Consider the following 15,058-nt stretch of genomic DNA (forward strand, 5'->3'; position numbering starts at 1 on the left):
ACCTGACTCTAGGTGGAGATTCTTGCTTAGTTTCCAGGGAACAGCACTCATGGGTGAAGCAAAATGGAAAGGAGCTTGGGAAGACCAAAATGGCTATCTGGCTTCCATTTGCTAGAATCTGAGCTTAATGCATTGGAATGGGGAATTTTACCAGATTTAATGCAGATTTAATGCAGCACATTTGGGGAAATTTTTAAAGCTCTTATTGTTGCAGGTTGGACGCTAATGTTGTCACTAGCACGTGGGACCTGCATAGAGTTAATACATGAGCACTTACAGCTTCCTATGTAGGAGCCATTAAGTGCTCCCAGGTTAACTCTGTGTTAGCCAATTGGGCCCAGATTCTATAAATGATCCCTTAAGTTAGGTGCCTAGATCAGTGCACCTTTTCCAAAGCTGCATTAGGCTTTTTTTATCACCAGCCGCAGTGGTATTAGCTCCAACGCTCATAGAATTCCTATGAGCGTAAGAACTAATACCGCCGCGGCTGGTGATAAAAAATCCTAATGTGGCTTCGTAAAGGGGGTGGGTGTTAATTGTTTAAAAAGCTTAATTGGCACAGATAATTAGCAATGAACAACTCGTATTTGAAGTATTTCCGCCCATGGCACACCCTCTTGAAAAAAAAAAAAATCAATAATGTGCAGGTTTGTGTGCACACAAACAGGCAATATAGACTGCAATATGATTTAATGTGTTTCTGCAGTAGCTGCTTGTATATGCTAACTGCGTACTAAAGGTTTAACCCCCTGTTAGTAAAAAGCCCCCTTTATCTGGTTAGTGGTCTGAATATTCCTGCTAATCAGACAGCAGTGGTGTAGCGAAGCTGAGAGGCACCTGGGGCGGTGGCGCCCCCTACCCCACACTGTTCTCTGCCTCTCCCACCTCCACACACTCTTTCCCTGCCACCTCCTGCTGCACACGTGCCGCTTCCCTTCCCCAGTAACGTTCCTGACGCGAGCACCAACCCCCAAGCTGCTATCGCACCAGCATCGGCTCTTCCTCTGATGTCTCTTCCTAGGCATGGGTCCAGGAAGTGATGTCAGAGGAAGAGCCGAGGCTGGCGCGACAGCAGCTTGGGGGCTGGTGCTAGTGCCTGGAACATTACAGGGGTACGGGGAAGGGAAGAGGCGCGCATGCATGGTAGTGGGGGAGGGGGAAGGAGTTGGGGGGGTGCCTGTGCCCTCACCAAGACGGTGCCCGGGTTGGACTGCTCCCCCCACCTCCTTACTATGCCACTGCCAGAGAGCACTACGTAGTACTACTGATTCATTGATATTCAGCACCGTTTTGTAGCTGTGGCAGCTGGTGTTTAAAAAAAAAACCCCAACAATGACTGCCACTATGATTCACTTTCTATTCATTCTTCAATTTATTCTAGCCAGGTCAGTACACAAGAACAAAGGTTAAAGAAAAGGAAAGATTCTAGGAAGCCAGGGCTGGAAAGTAGCTAGAGTGCTTGTGAAAAATCACCCACTGCTATCTGCACAGGCTAAAATATTAATTTCACATTTACCCTGTGCAGGGCGGACAATTTCACAAGCATTTCATGGGAGGTAGGCTGCTGCATTGCTTTGACTGAAGCTAGAAAGGAGAAGGCCCAGGTGAAAATCCCATTAGGAAACATGAAACTGAAAGGGCATGCACGGATATGACAGGAGGTGACTTCTTTCATCCAGCTTAGTCACGTACCTCTTTCCCCTGCCAGGATCAGCCAAGATTGAATGAACAGTGGAAAAACAGGGAGGAAATTTAAATATGCAAAATCAGCAATTAGTTGGGACTTGTGGATTGTGCGCTAGCAATAAAAATTCTCTTTCAGTCTGATTTTATATGAATGTGGAGGTGTAAAACATTTTTAGTGCAGTGATGTACTCTGCCTCCATGTGAGGCAGTATGACAGCGATTAACCAAAAAAAAAAAAAAAAAGACAAAAACCAAAACAGATATCATACATATGAATCAACATTTCTAAATGATGTTATATAGTTGTCATATATCTGGAAAAAAGATGCCTAGGGATATACCCACACATATAAGTTTAAGGATTAGCATTACAGTGAAATAAGTCTCCTTTTGTTAGCATTTGGAGAAAAGCTCTCTGTATTTTGTTGTTAAATCTAAACTGTAAAGCCAAAATATTTTAAAGCAGAAATCCATTTAAAACAGTTCAACTCATAACTGAAAATAAAAAGACCCTGAAAAAAACTCAGGAAAATTCCTCTCAGATGATCTGCCATGTGAAAAAAAAACAAAACAACAGAGATGTGGCAAGGATAGAAAAAAAAATATTTGATCTTGGATATTTTCTCTCATCAACTAAGGGCTCTTTTTACCAAGCCCCGGTAATGGCTGCCGCCGCGTAATCACTCCAACACTCATAGGGATTTAATGGCGTCGGAGCATTTGCCACACAGCAGCCACTATCGCAGCTTTGTAAAAGGGGTTGGGGTGTGTTTAAATGATTTATTCTGGCTACTGAAAATTAGCTTGCAACAAGCACAGTATAAAAAGAGAGTATACGGTACAATTGGAGACTCTTGGAAAGCTCAAGCCATCAAAATTTAAGGGGTACTAGTTTTATATCTTAATTTCCTTTTCTCCTTATAAAGTGTGACTTCCCTTTCACATTATATAACTCTTATGTGCTATGAAATGCCTGTTTTCTAGGCTGCATGTGGCACATGAAAATCAAAAGTGTTGCATATTTCACTGGACAAGGCTTCCAGAGGTACATTATTCATTTATTTCAATATCTATCCTGTCCTCTCAAAAAACCCAGAACAGGTTAGAAAGCAACATATATAATCAAAGAACAAAATAATAATTAAAAAAAACACAACAAATTAAAACATAATCCATAAAGAAGTAGTCAATCACAAATCATAAAATCCACAACAATAAATGAATAATGCTATGAATCACATATATCCTTAATTTAAAAAAAAAAAAAGTTTTAACAGCTTTCCTAAAGCACAGTAAATCGTCATGTCTACAAAAAAGAAGGAAGCTTATTCCAAGAAAAAGCAACAGAATAATAGTATACACCAGAACATGATGACCATTTAAGGTAGAGAGATCTAGCTGAGAGAAAGACAAAATTCTCTCCCCTTGAGAGCCCAAAAGGCAATTAGGAACATAATTAGAAATCTTCAAAAAATAACATCCTGCAGCTAACCCATGAAAAATCTTACATGCTTGAACCAGCAATTTGAAGAGGCAATGTTTTTCAACAGGTAGTCAGTGCATGGCATTAAAAAAAAAATGGTGAAATGTGATCACCATGCCCCAAGTTTGTCAAAAGCTTTGTAGCAATCATCACAGCAAAGGCTGCAAGAAGCCCATTTGCTCACCTCTGCATGGTGTTCCTCGTTTTGCTGGAGCACTTCGATCACTAGTTCCGCTAGGCGTATTGTATCTTCCAGCTTTTTGGCAGGAGTGACTAACCGGCCTACATTTTCTGCAGTACAAGAATTGGAGTTAAAACGAGGTGGAAGCATGGTCACTAGCTTCTGTGGTTAATAAAGTGCCGTTGTAATTAACGAACTTTAAAAATAAGAAGCATGCAAAGAATAAACGTTTAGAAATCAGTACCAAACAAGCCATGAAAACACGTTCTTTCTTACAGTCTAAGAACGCAGTGCTCCAGCTCTGAATTTAGACATATTGTACAAAATCATTTTGCCTCCCACTTGAAAATTAAGTGTGATAATTTATTCCTATAAAGGAGAATGTCAAATTACCAAGAGGCAGCATCTTTGATAAATATAGCAAGATAGAAAATAGATGTTTTTATCCGCTATGCTACATTAATTTAGTTTAAAAAAAAACCCCTATAAAACATACCAAGCTTTATGAGAAAAGAGCAAGCCAAATTAACATTTAACAATCAGAAATCTTTAATATCCACAGCAAATATTTTTTAAGGTGCTTCCCTCTCTTTCCCCTCAGCCCCCTCAAAAGAGTCCTATTTGGAACAGTGTTCCAGATTGCCTATCCTTTATATACGAGAGGCCGCTGAAAAGCTCTCAACCCAGCCAAGACGAGAATGAAGTGGAGCCATGAAACTTACAAGTTATTCCACCCTTTCTTGACACTTTTCATTTCAATGATCTGAAACAAAATAAAAAGTGTTGAGAAAAGGGTGGAATAACTTGTAAGTTTCTGGGCTCCTTATCATTCTCGTCTTGGTTGGGCAGGGAACTTGTCAGCGACCCCTTACATGTGTATTTGAAAGAGACATCTCATTTGTGACCACAAAATCAGATTGCACGAGTGTGAAGTGATTGTGTCTTTCTTGCTTTGTGCCAGCTTGGCGCTTAAAGACAAAATGTCATTTTTAAACAGGGTGAGTTCTTCTCTCTACCTCAACTGTGGATCTAGTTATCTGTTGCCCTCAGGCTTGAAACCTCCTACAGTACTCAAAAAAACACATCAAAACATGGCTTTTCCAGCAACCTATGGCTCAAATGCAAGTTTCCAAACCCTTAGTCACAGTCACCTTTCTCCTTTACCATTTCTTTTGTTCATATACCACCTGGCATTAATCTTTCATTAAAATTAGTGGCATATCAAATGTTAAATAAATCTATCAATGTATATACTACTGAGATACTGCAAAAGACATAGAGGGATCAATATTCCAAAACCGCTCAGCATTTAAATTAGGTACCTAATTGGTAAAATGGATGAATGTTGTATTGGTTTCTGGTTTTGTTTTCATACTGGATATATGAATTATGGTTATTATAACCAATCTACGTTTGCCAGTTAACAGCGGGGCAGGAACTTGGAAAGTTCGCTCCTGCCCACTGCACCTCCAACGACGATCATCAGTAGAGGTATGAGCCTGAGTCTAGGACAGGGAGGGCGGCAGGGTGGTGGCCTGCAGAAATTTTAGAAGGGGGATGTATTGGCTTGAATATAAACCTGGACTCCCATTTTTGGGCCAATTTTTTGGCCCCAAAATCCCGGTTTATATTCGAGTATATATGGTATATATTTGAATGTGCAAAATACACAAGGACTCTTCTCCCCTGGGAAAAGCTGCATTTAGGACCTCTTTTACAAATCCATGCCACAAATGCTCCAATGCATATTTAATCCTTAGGGGCGTCGGAGCATTTGATGCGTCGGCTTGCGCTATTGGGCTTCATTAATGTGGGGTTTAGAGAGGTTAATTAGGGCCATGTAGTGGAACAAGGTAGTTATATTTAGTCACTCTGTGCAGAGAAATAGTGTCTGAGAACCAGTGAGGCCCAGTTCAAATCCCATCCTTGTGATTTTGGGCAAATCACTTAACCCTTCACTGCCTCAGGCACTTAGACTGTGAACTTTCCAAGGACAGGAGAGTATCTACTATATCTGAATGCAATTTGCCTTCAGCTACAACTGAGCAAAATCCAAAATCTCTTCTTTTATCCTCCCTTCGGGGGGATCTAGCCAACTAAGGAGCCTGCTTACTAAAATGGGCCAAGCAGTGAACTCAGCATACCTTGTTAGTGCATGAGCAGTACCCTGTTACCACGCTGGTATGATGGCGTGTGCTAATGCACACATTAGGTGCATGCCGTGTTAGGGGTGAGAATTGGCTGGGCTATGAGCGGGGGAAGTCACAAAAATAGAAATCCAACGGGTCTGCAATGAATGTCGAACAACAAAATCCAGAAAAGAGACTGGTGTACTCGACACAGGCTTCGTACCGAGACGCACCTTTTCCAGGATAATTTCGTAGTTTTCACCAGCTTCGAAACCCTTTTATACATTGTTGTACTCCATATGGCTCATGGCCTAAGGAACCCCTTGGACCCCTGAGGAAGACGTGTTATTCGAAACACAGACCATGTCAGGTCCTGGCTTCTAACACAGGTGGACCATGTTTTGGCAAACGTATTATTGACTTAAAGTTCCTGTATCGAGTACATCAGTTTTCAGTCTCTTTTCTGGATTTTGGGCTATGAGTGGAGCATGGGCATAGACAAAGTATTGCAGTTAGTGTGCAGTATTTACTGCGCACTTTCACTTCTGCATTTAGTGTGGGTGTACTTACCGCCATGTTGAGAAGCTGTTATTTGCAATTGGCGCTCATGTACAGCAGGAGACATGCTGGGCATATCTTTAACACACAGTCTTTTTACTCACTGCGCATTCATTTCTGCAGTTAAAGGGTGGTTCATGCAAAAAGTCATCATACTTTAGTAAACAGGCCCCTAAACTTTTAGGTAGCCAGTTAGATCCCTTTCAAAACTGTCCACAAGGTTAATTTGGCTTGGTGTGAAATAAAGACGGTCTGTCTGCTTCTTTAATTAAATCCTTATCATAAGACTGGCTTTGAATTAATTAGTATAAAATTAGATTCATCTCATAAGGCTTATTGATGATTGCTGTTCCTGAATTAGCTACACATTCTGGCTTTCGTAAGTGATAAAGAAATGGCAAAGCATCGACTGTATAAAATTAAAAATATATTGCTCTGTATCAGCAACCTGAATCAATATTATAGTTTAACAATTTTCAAGTATGAAGCTAAGATAAGATGCTGCCTCTAAAGATGCCAATGCAAGTACAGTATATACAAGCAAAGAGAAAATACTAAAATTTAAAAGGTTTTTTGTTTTTTTCAAAATCCTATTCATCCCAAAAAGCAAGCGAATCACCTGTTTTAACAGCTGGAGCACTGACCGTTAAATGAAACATAGACATTGTACTTGGAAAACTTTCAAACAACATCATTTTGAAACAATAAGTATTAAACATTATCATGCAAAAATGTCATGTAATAATGTTATTTTGTGCTGACATTCATGTTTGAAAATGTTGCATATGCCAGACATTGCTAGACAAAAAATGATAATAACAATGTGGACATTTTGAAATAAGTGCTATCTTCAAATCTTTAGGAGTCTAAAAAAAAGGGGGAAAAAGAATGTCACCTCAACAGACCTTTTATTTTTGATTTATATAATAAGAAAGCTTTTCCTATGACTAAAACAGAGGATATATTTAAAGAATAGAATGAATGGTAAACACCTGAACTAGGAAGTAGTTTAAATCAAAAGAAGGAAACCTATTAGAGTACTTGGTTTCTGCGTTAACCTGTAAGTCTGCATTTGAATGGCTGGAGGCACGTGTGATGGTTTTGCAGGGCTTTGGCTTATAAACATATCAGGAAGAAGGGACACAATGAAAAAGAAGCAGAGCTGTAAGTGAAATTTAATAAATAGACAGAAATATGACAAGTTGAATGGGAAAATAAGCAGAAATGATAACGTACAAATAGAATATGATGTAATTAGCTTGTACACAAGCACAATTACGAAGCTGGTTAGAAGACAAAAATGTTACAAACGTCTAATTTTACTACAACATGATCTGGATATTTCAAAGTCACTATAAAAGCAGGGGAGATCATGTAGCTCTAATGCAAGTGGAGATGAAATGATAGCAGGTGTTCAAAATATTTTATTTAAAATAAAGTGAGCACAAAAGTTGTTAGAGGAAAGGCGGGCTATCAGGTGTCTTTTAATATCTATTTAAAGATGTGATTTCAGATTACTAAGCACACACTAGGATGTGCAGCATTTAATGCAAGCTAATGTCTGTTAGTTCGTGCAAAGTTTTAGAAAAGGGCCCCTAAGCAAATCAAGAAAATGTTTCCCCGCCCTGTCTTGGAAGCACTTATAATCAGTCTGGTTTTCATGATATCCAAAATCGGTATCTATGAAACAGATTTGCATACGGGGGAGATCGATATATGGAAATCTATCTTATGCACATTCATTGAGGCAATCTTAAACACTCCGCTGGCTAACTGTGCCCCCCTTCCTCCCTTTAAAGATAAGAAACATTCTGGGTGATTTTCAGCCAGCGCCAGGCAGCAAGCACAGTGATCACCCGCTGCCAACGCTGACCTCAGATATTCAATGCTGGGCCATTTCCAGAGAACAGCATTTCATTTGCTGGCCGGCTAGCACAAGCCTGGTTAAGTTGATATTCGGCACTAACCGGGCACTGGCTAGCTTTTAATGCGGTCACATCTATTGTGCTAACCTTGCCCCAGTCAGCACTGAATATTGGGACATAACTTTGACCCACTCCAAACCGCCACTGGAACACCTCCGAGACAGCTAGCTCGTGGCTATTCACTAAATTGCAGACATTCAGCCTAGAAAACCAGTTATTGCCTACTGAATATTTGGGGATAGCCAGCTACCTGCGATTTAAGCGGTCAGTGGCCGTTGCTGACCAGTTAAATCATTTTGAATGTTGGGGAGGGGATCAGTAATTAAGAGTCAAGTTTTCAAAAAAGTTTAGCTAACATCCGGAGTAGAGAATGACACGGTGACAAAATTCATCCCCGTTCCCATCCCCGTGGGAAATAAACCCATGTCATTTTCTAATGTCTATTTCATCCTCTGTTCTTCTACACCAGCATTATTCAAAGCAAAGCTTGCGGGTCAGTGGTTGTGGCCATTCATACTCTGATATCCAAACTCCTAAATAAGCATCTCCCTTAGGTATCCACTTAACTGATTCCTTCAAAGTTAGGTATCTTTCTTCAGTTGCCTATATTGTTTTCCCCACTGAACCTTGTAACTACTTGAACCCTGTCAAGTTATTCTATCGATAAATCCAGATATCTTATACTTGTATTTCTATACCACAACATGTAATTTACTTAAATCGTTGTAATGTAATTCTCTCGGTAATGTCCTGATCTCTTTTAACTGTAATCCGCTTAGAACCGCAAGGCACAGGCGGAATAGAAATCACAAATGTAATGTAATGATTCTTCCCTCTTTCCTTAAAGAATGACATGAAGGTTATCCGCGGGGACGGGAACGGTGATGAATTTTGTCACGTGTCATTCTCAAATCCGGAGTTAAGTAGCTAGATGAACTCTTTTAAAAAGGTGAAACAAGGTGTATGATAAAACGAAAACGGGATGGGATTTAACCGCCTCGTGCTGATGTTCAATGCTAGGTGGTTAAAAGTGACCTTCTACAAATGGTCCAAAAAAGGCAGTCCTAAATCTTGATGGTCAAATGGCAGCCTGTGCTGAAGATTTACCCCCATTGCCATTCCTGGGACATGCTACAGATTTCTGTGAAAGGTTAGGCATTTATGACAGGGGAATACAACAGCCTTGCGTCCTGTTGCCCAGTTTAAACAGATGTATCTGTTGCTATTGAAAATGTGTGCTTTCCAATTGTTTCAAGCGTCTTTAATTATTTTCAGCTTGACAATCTAGCGGTTCTTGCATGATTGGGTTGAATCAGTATAAAGTCGTGCCAGCCCTATCAAAGATGTTATTGCTATTCCAAATGTTAGAACACTACAATCAGACCCATCTGTCATGTAGATTACAATATCCTCACAGCGAAATTGTGCAAAAATAAAAACAGACTAGGAAATGGATACATGCAGTCTAAGGCCAGAAAGGAGGCCGGGGCGAACAACTATTCTGGCAAGCTGGGAAAACAAGAAACAAATCAAATTTCATATTTTGATTGGAGCCTACAAAAGAGTCTAAATCTGTGGTCTCCAATGCGCGGTTCCTGAACTCCATCATTGCGGCCCTCAAATCCTGTAAGTGCATTCATTTCAATCTTGTCCATTTGATAACTGCAAATAGGCCCTCTTTTACAAAGCCGTGCTAGCATTTTTAGCGCCAGTCACAGTGGTAACAGCTCGGATGCTCATAGGAATTCTATGAACGTCAGACAGAGTTGTTACCGCGGCAGCTGGAGCTAAAAATGCTAACGCAGATTTATAAAGGAGAGGGGACAATCTTTTAAGTGTGCTACTCAGATGCCTCATTTATGGAATTTGCTACTGTAGACAATCCAAAATAGAGAATGACATGGGGACACCTTTTTCCCTGTGGAAACTCATTTTCCCGTGCTGTCCTGGCTAGTTTTTTCCCTGTCCCTGCCCCATTCCTGCAAGCTCCGTCCTCATCTGCACAAGCTTCAAACACTTTAAAATCATAAGTAGCAACATTCTAGAGCTCAGATTGTGATGTCATAATGCCTCATTCCACCAATGCCTAAGCTCCGTCCTCATCTGCACAAGCCTCAAACACTTTAAAATCATAAGTAGCAACATTCTAGAGCTCAGATTGTGATGTCATAATGCCTCATTCCACCAATGCCTAAGCTCCGTCCTCATCTGCACAAGCCTCAAACACTTTAAAATCATAAATAGCAACATTCTAGAGCTCAGATTGTGATGTCATAATGCCTCATTCTACCAATGCCTAAGCTCTGTCCTTATCTGCACAAGCCTCAAACACTTTAAAATCATAAGTAGCAACATACTAGAGTTCAGATTGTGATGTCATAATGCCTCATTCCAGCAATGCCTAATTTCTGTCCTGATCCGCACAAGCTTCAAACACTTTAAAATCATAAGTGTTTGAGGCTTGTGCGGTTAAGGCAGAGCTTACAGGAATGGGGTAGGGACAGGGACAGCAACAAAACTCGTGATGATGGGATGGGGAAATTGAGTTCTTGCAGAGAAAGGGACAAATTTGTCCCTATGTCATTCTCTAATCCACTTAGTCAGCTATCCACTGATATTCAGTGGGAGATAGTCAGCTTTCTCCTGCTGAATATCCGGTTCACTGGATTGGCCAGTGAACGGCTTATGTCACATATATTCAGCTGCTGTCCAGCTAAGGTCTATCATTCACCGCTGTGCCTTAGTCTGTCAGCCCCAGAATATTGGCTTGGCTGGCTAAGTCCTCGGTGATGAACTTTAACCTGGATATTCTATGCTGGTGACCAGATATGGTTCTGGCATTGAATATCTGGACTGCCATGCACCTCGGGCTACATCCTACAGTCTGACTATGAGGGCAATGGGAGAATGTGCAAAGTAAGATGTCAACATAAAAAGGGCAAAATTTCCAAAATGGCTGCTCACACTTTGATTACAGGACTATTTTATTATTAATTTAAATCTTGATGTCCGATTGTCCTTTTGCATTGTTTTAAGTATTATATATGTTTGATCTTTGTAAACTGCCTAGGGCTAAACGGTATAGAAATTAAAAAAAAATAAAAAATAAATAAATATTCACTTCCAATACATATTCATCCAGATTCTATAGGAATCACTTGCAAAAACCACAACACTCACACTTAGAATTAGAAGTTGGCATAAAAAATTTAAATGTTGTTTTACATGTTAAAAGAGATAACGCACCTTATTTGTAATAAATTGTTAGATCGGCACATATAAATTATTTTGAGAGAGTCTATCATAGACATTAACTAGTCAAGAATAACTTTGACTACCTCTTTAACACTCTCCCTTGTAGTCATTAAACATTCAAACCCTCAGAAATACCACCATGATACTCAAATGTTATTTCATAGTATCTGGCTTTAAGCATTCAATCCTCACCGGGTCATTTAAATGTCTTTTTAGTTAGATGCAGTTCTATTATTCTATTGTTCTAATTTAGCTAATACTTTTGAAGCTTAATACTTAGCTTAAGTGGTCTGATTTCAGGGATTAATAAGCCAACATGTTTCACACAGAGGGTTTCTTCAAGGCTATCATCCCTTTGTGAAACTTTTCGCCGCATATTGACCACCGAGTTCCTGTTATCAAGCTTATTTATAATAATGCACACTATCTCCCTAATTTTTTTTACAGGGTGCTTAAAATTAGGTGCTATTTGAGGATGTATGTTCTAGAATCCTAGGGCATATGCATGTATGAGGGCAAATCAAAAATGAAAGGCAATTGTCAAATTACATGAGAACAGTACAGAGCTAGCAAAATGCAACATATGTATTCATACATTGCCTGTTGGATAGTTTGTCCACACACAGTCCATGCTCGGCCTTTAGTCATGTGGCAGCCATGAGGTCAGAAACATGGATGCTCCATTACAAGATTGCACCGTCGAAGAACAACGTGCAGTGGTGCGCTTTCTTTGGGCGGAGGGAGTGAAACCTGTGGAAATTCACCATTGGATATTGACTCAGGTCGGACATAGCGCCATGAATCAACGAAAGATTTATGAGTGGATAAAAAGGTTTAAAGTGGGAAGAACAGGTGTAACCGGTGAAGGGCGTTCTGGTTACCCATCAACATCGCGCACATAAGCACATTGACAGGGCAGATGTCTTGATTAGAGAAGACCGAAGGATAACGCTGTCTCAATCGGCTGCAAATTTGGGTTTCAGCTATGGATCTGCATTTGCCATAATGCATGATGACTTGGTATACAGGAAAGTCTGTGCATGATGGATTCCCGAAGAGCCTACTGATCTGCACAAGCAACAGTGTGTGGAGGCTGCAACCCAGTCCCTGAGATGGTATGAAGAATATCCGAGTATTCTGGAGAGAATAGTCACTGGCATGGGTGCGTCACTACAACCCGGAGAGTAAAAGACAAAGCATGGAGTGGAGAAATCTGTCTTCTCCAACAAAGAAGAAATTCAAACGCCAGTCCTCCTCCAAGAAAATCATGTTAATCTTCTTTTGGGACATGAAGGGGCCTATTTTGGTGAATTTCCAAGCAAATGGGCAAAATGTGAACGGTGAAAATTACTGTGCATTGCTGCGAAATGAACTTAAATCCGCAATTCACAGCAAAAGAGGAGGAATGTTGTCCAAAACAGTCTTGCTGCGCCATGACAATGTATGTCCTCATACAGCAGCAGCGACAGAAGACACAGTGCAACAGATTGGTTTCGAACATCTTCTACATCCTCCTTATAGCCTGGATCTGGCATCTAGTGGATTATCACATCTTCGGTCCACTGAAGGAGATTTTGAGAGGTCGCAGATTCACTTCTGATGAACAGTCAGAAAACTTCTCTGCAAGAATGCAGAAGCTAGCTGAATGATACAACAAATGTGTCATCTAGCATTGGGACTATATGGAAAAGTGATATGTTCAATTGCTCACAGTTACTTCTATTAAAGTCATTAAATTTATTTTGCCTTTACTTTTTGATTTACCCTCATATATTGTACAATATGTGTGGAAGTGTGAGTTATGCATATAGGGGTATTCTATAATGTGGAGGGGCATTTTAGAAAGGACGTCTAGTTCAGAATGTGTAAGTCCCAGTCAGTATATTATAGTATATTATGTTAATTAAGTTTTCTATTCCGCCTTTACCTATTCATTTCAAGGTCAGATTATATTACAAGAAGTTGGGTCAGTTACCCAGGAAGTTACAATGGACAGTTTGACATGGACATTGAGTAGAGTTGTTAGTACAGATAGATATTTATTAATATTGTTAGGTCATAGTTAAGAATACTTAGCTACATGTTCAAATAGGTCATCGATGCTCATTAATATGTCCCAGGAGTTGAATTAGACAGTTTAGAAATGGGCTTTTACTACTACTATTTCAGTTACTTCAGGGTTGGCTCCCTGTCTTGGTATATAAATGCTTTTAAAAGTTTTCTGAATCTGAGATAGTGGTCACAAGATCGTAGTGTAAGTAGTAGTTGGTTGCAGCATTTTGTTAATCGATATTGAATTGATAAGGTAATTTGCCTGGTTGACTTTATATTGTTGCATGCTGGGAATTTTAAGTAGAAAAGATTTCTGGTAGAATATCTGTTGGAGGTACCCTAGAGTAGGATGGCTAACTCTGTTAGGTAGCTGGGGGCATTCTCTCTTGGATCTTAAAGGCAGTGATGCCTAATTTAAACTTGATCCTTGTAGTTATGGGCAGCCAATGTAGTTTTATATGGTAGGGCTGTAGGTGTTCCAATTTCCATAGTCTTTACATGAGTCTTACTGCTGCATTTTGAACTAGTTGTAGACAGAATAGCAACATTTTAGAGCAAAGAACTAGTGTTACATTACAGTAGTCTAGTTGAGATAGGATTAAGGATTGTAGTAAAATTCAGAAAGCATTTGTTTGGAAGTATTTTCTGATGGATCTTAGTTTTCTCATCACAAGGAAAGATTGTTTTATTATTGATTTACATGATTCTTCATGGATAAGTGGTTATCAATTTCTACTTCTAAGATTTGGGATTGTAGTTCTAATGGAAAGATGGGTTGTCTACTGTAAACCTTGGAGTGTAGCATGGGTCAATTGAGGGTCCTAGCCAAAGATATGTGGTTTTGTTCTTATTTAGTTTGAGGCGGTAGGTTGAGGTCCAGTTTTCTATGATGTGAGCACATTTTTTGACAGTGTTGGCTAATGTATCCATTCAGGTAGCATGATCGTTATGTCATCTGCCTAAGTGAAATGTTTTATTCGTAAGAGATCTAGGTTGGCTCTCAAGGATTGAATTAAAAGGTTGAACACTGATAGCAAAAATGGGGATCCTTTGGGGACCCCACTGGGAAGGTGCCAGCTATCAGAAGGTTCACCATCCTTATGTACAGTATAGTACCGAATAATTAGGAAGCCTTGAAACCAGGAGATGATTGAGCTGCTAAATACAAAATGACTGAAGATCTCAGACATTTGATTGAAGTCTATTAGGTCAAATGTGTTGCTTAGGTCAAATTGGATTATGATTGCACTGTGACCTTTGCTTAGTAGTTTTTTACCGTATGTTACTAGTGTTGCGACCACCGTCTCAGTGCTGTGATTTTTCCTGAATCCTGATTATGAAGGGTGGAGGATATTGAAGCATTGTAAGTAGAGTTCAAGTTGTTCTGAGGCATATCCTTCCGTTATTTTGATAAATAGGGGGATGGAAGCTACTGGATAAAAATTGGCTGTGTTTTGGGTTATTGGGAATGGGCATTAAAACAATTTCTCCTCTTGATTTGGGGAAAAGGCTGGTTTTTAGGTGATAGTTGAGACACTGGGTTATTGTCTGGGGCTGATTGGAAATTTGCTGTAACAGTTTATCCCAACTGAAAGTGTGTCCCACATTTATTATTGAAATTTCTGATATATCACTAGCAGCTGAATCACAATAGACCATATTCTATATAAATTGTTATTGTTATATATATTGTTATTATTATATATAGGGGTTTTTAGGTGGCCGCCACTATCGGTGCCTTATAGAGAATCCAGGCCTTATAATTCAATTACAGGCAGCCCTGACAATC

General features: G+C 39.8%; 1 protein-coding gene across 7 annotated transcripts in view; it reads right to left on the reverse strand.

Annotated features, from left to right (window-relative positions):
* CADPS (calcium dependent secretion activator) overlaps positions 1–15,058 on the reverse strand; it is a 447,229-nt gene that overhangs the window by 177,976 nt on the left and 254,195 nt on the right. For 5 of the 7 annotated variants that reach the window (XM_033925902.1, XM_033925901.1, XM_033925899.1 and 2 more), the window contains exons 17-18: positions 3,354–3,460; positions 1,693–1,701 (exon numbers count right to left, since the gene is read on the reverse strand). In XM_033925902.1, coding sequence (XP_033781793.1) covers positions 1,693–1,701; positions 3,354–3,460 — 116 coding nt within the window. The remainder of the gene's footprint in view (positions 1–1,692; positions 1,702–3,353; positions 3,461–15,058) is intronic. The other 2 variants (XM_033925900.1, XM_033925904.1) reach the window with 1 other exon arrangement.

This window comes from Geotrypetes seraphini, chromosome 17, assembly GCF_902459505.1.
Source record: "Geotrypetes seraphini chromosome 17, aGeoSer1.1, whole genome shotgun sequence".
NCBI classification, from domain to species: domain Eukaryota; kingdom Metazoa; phylum Chordata; class Amphibia; order Gymnophiona; family Dermophiidae; genus Geotrypetes; species Geotrypetes seraphini.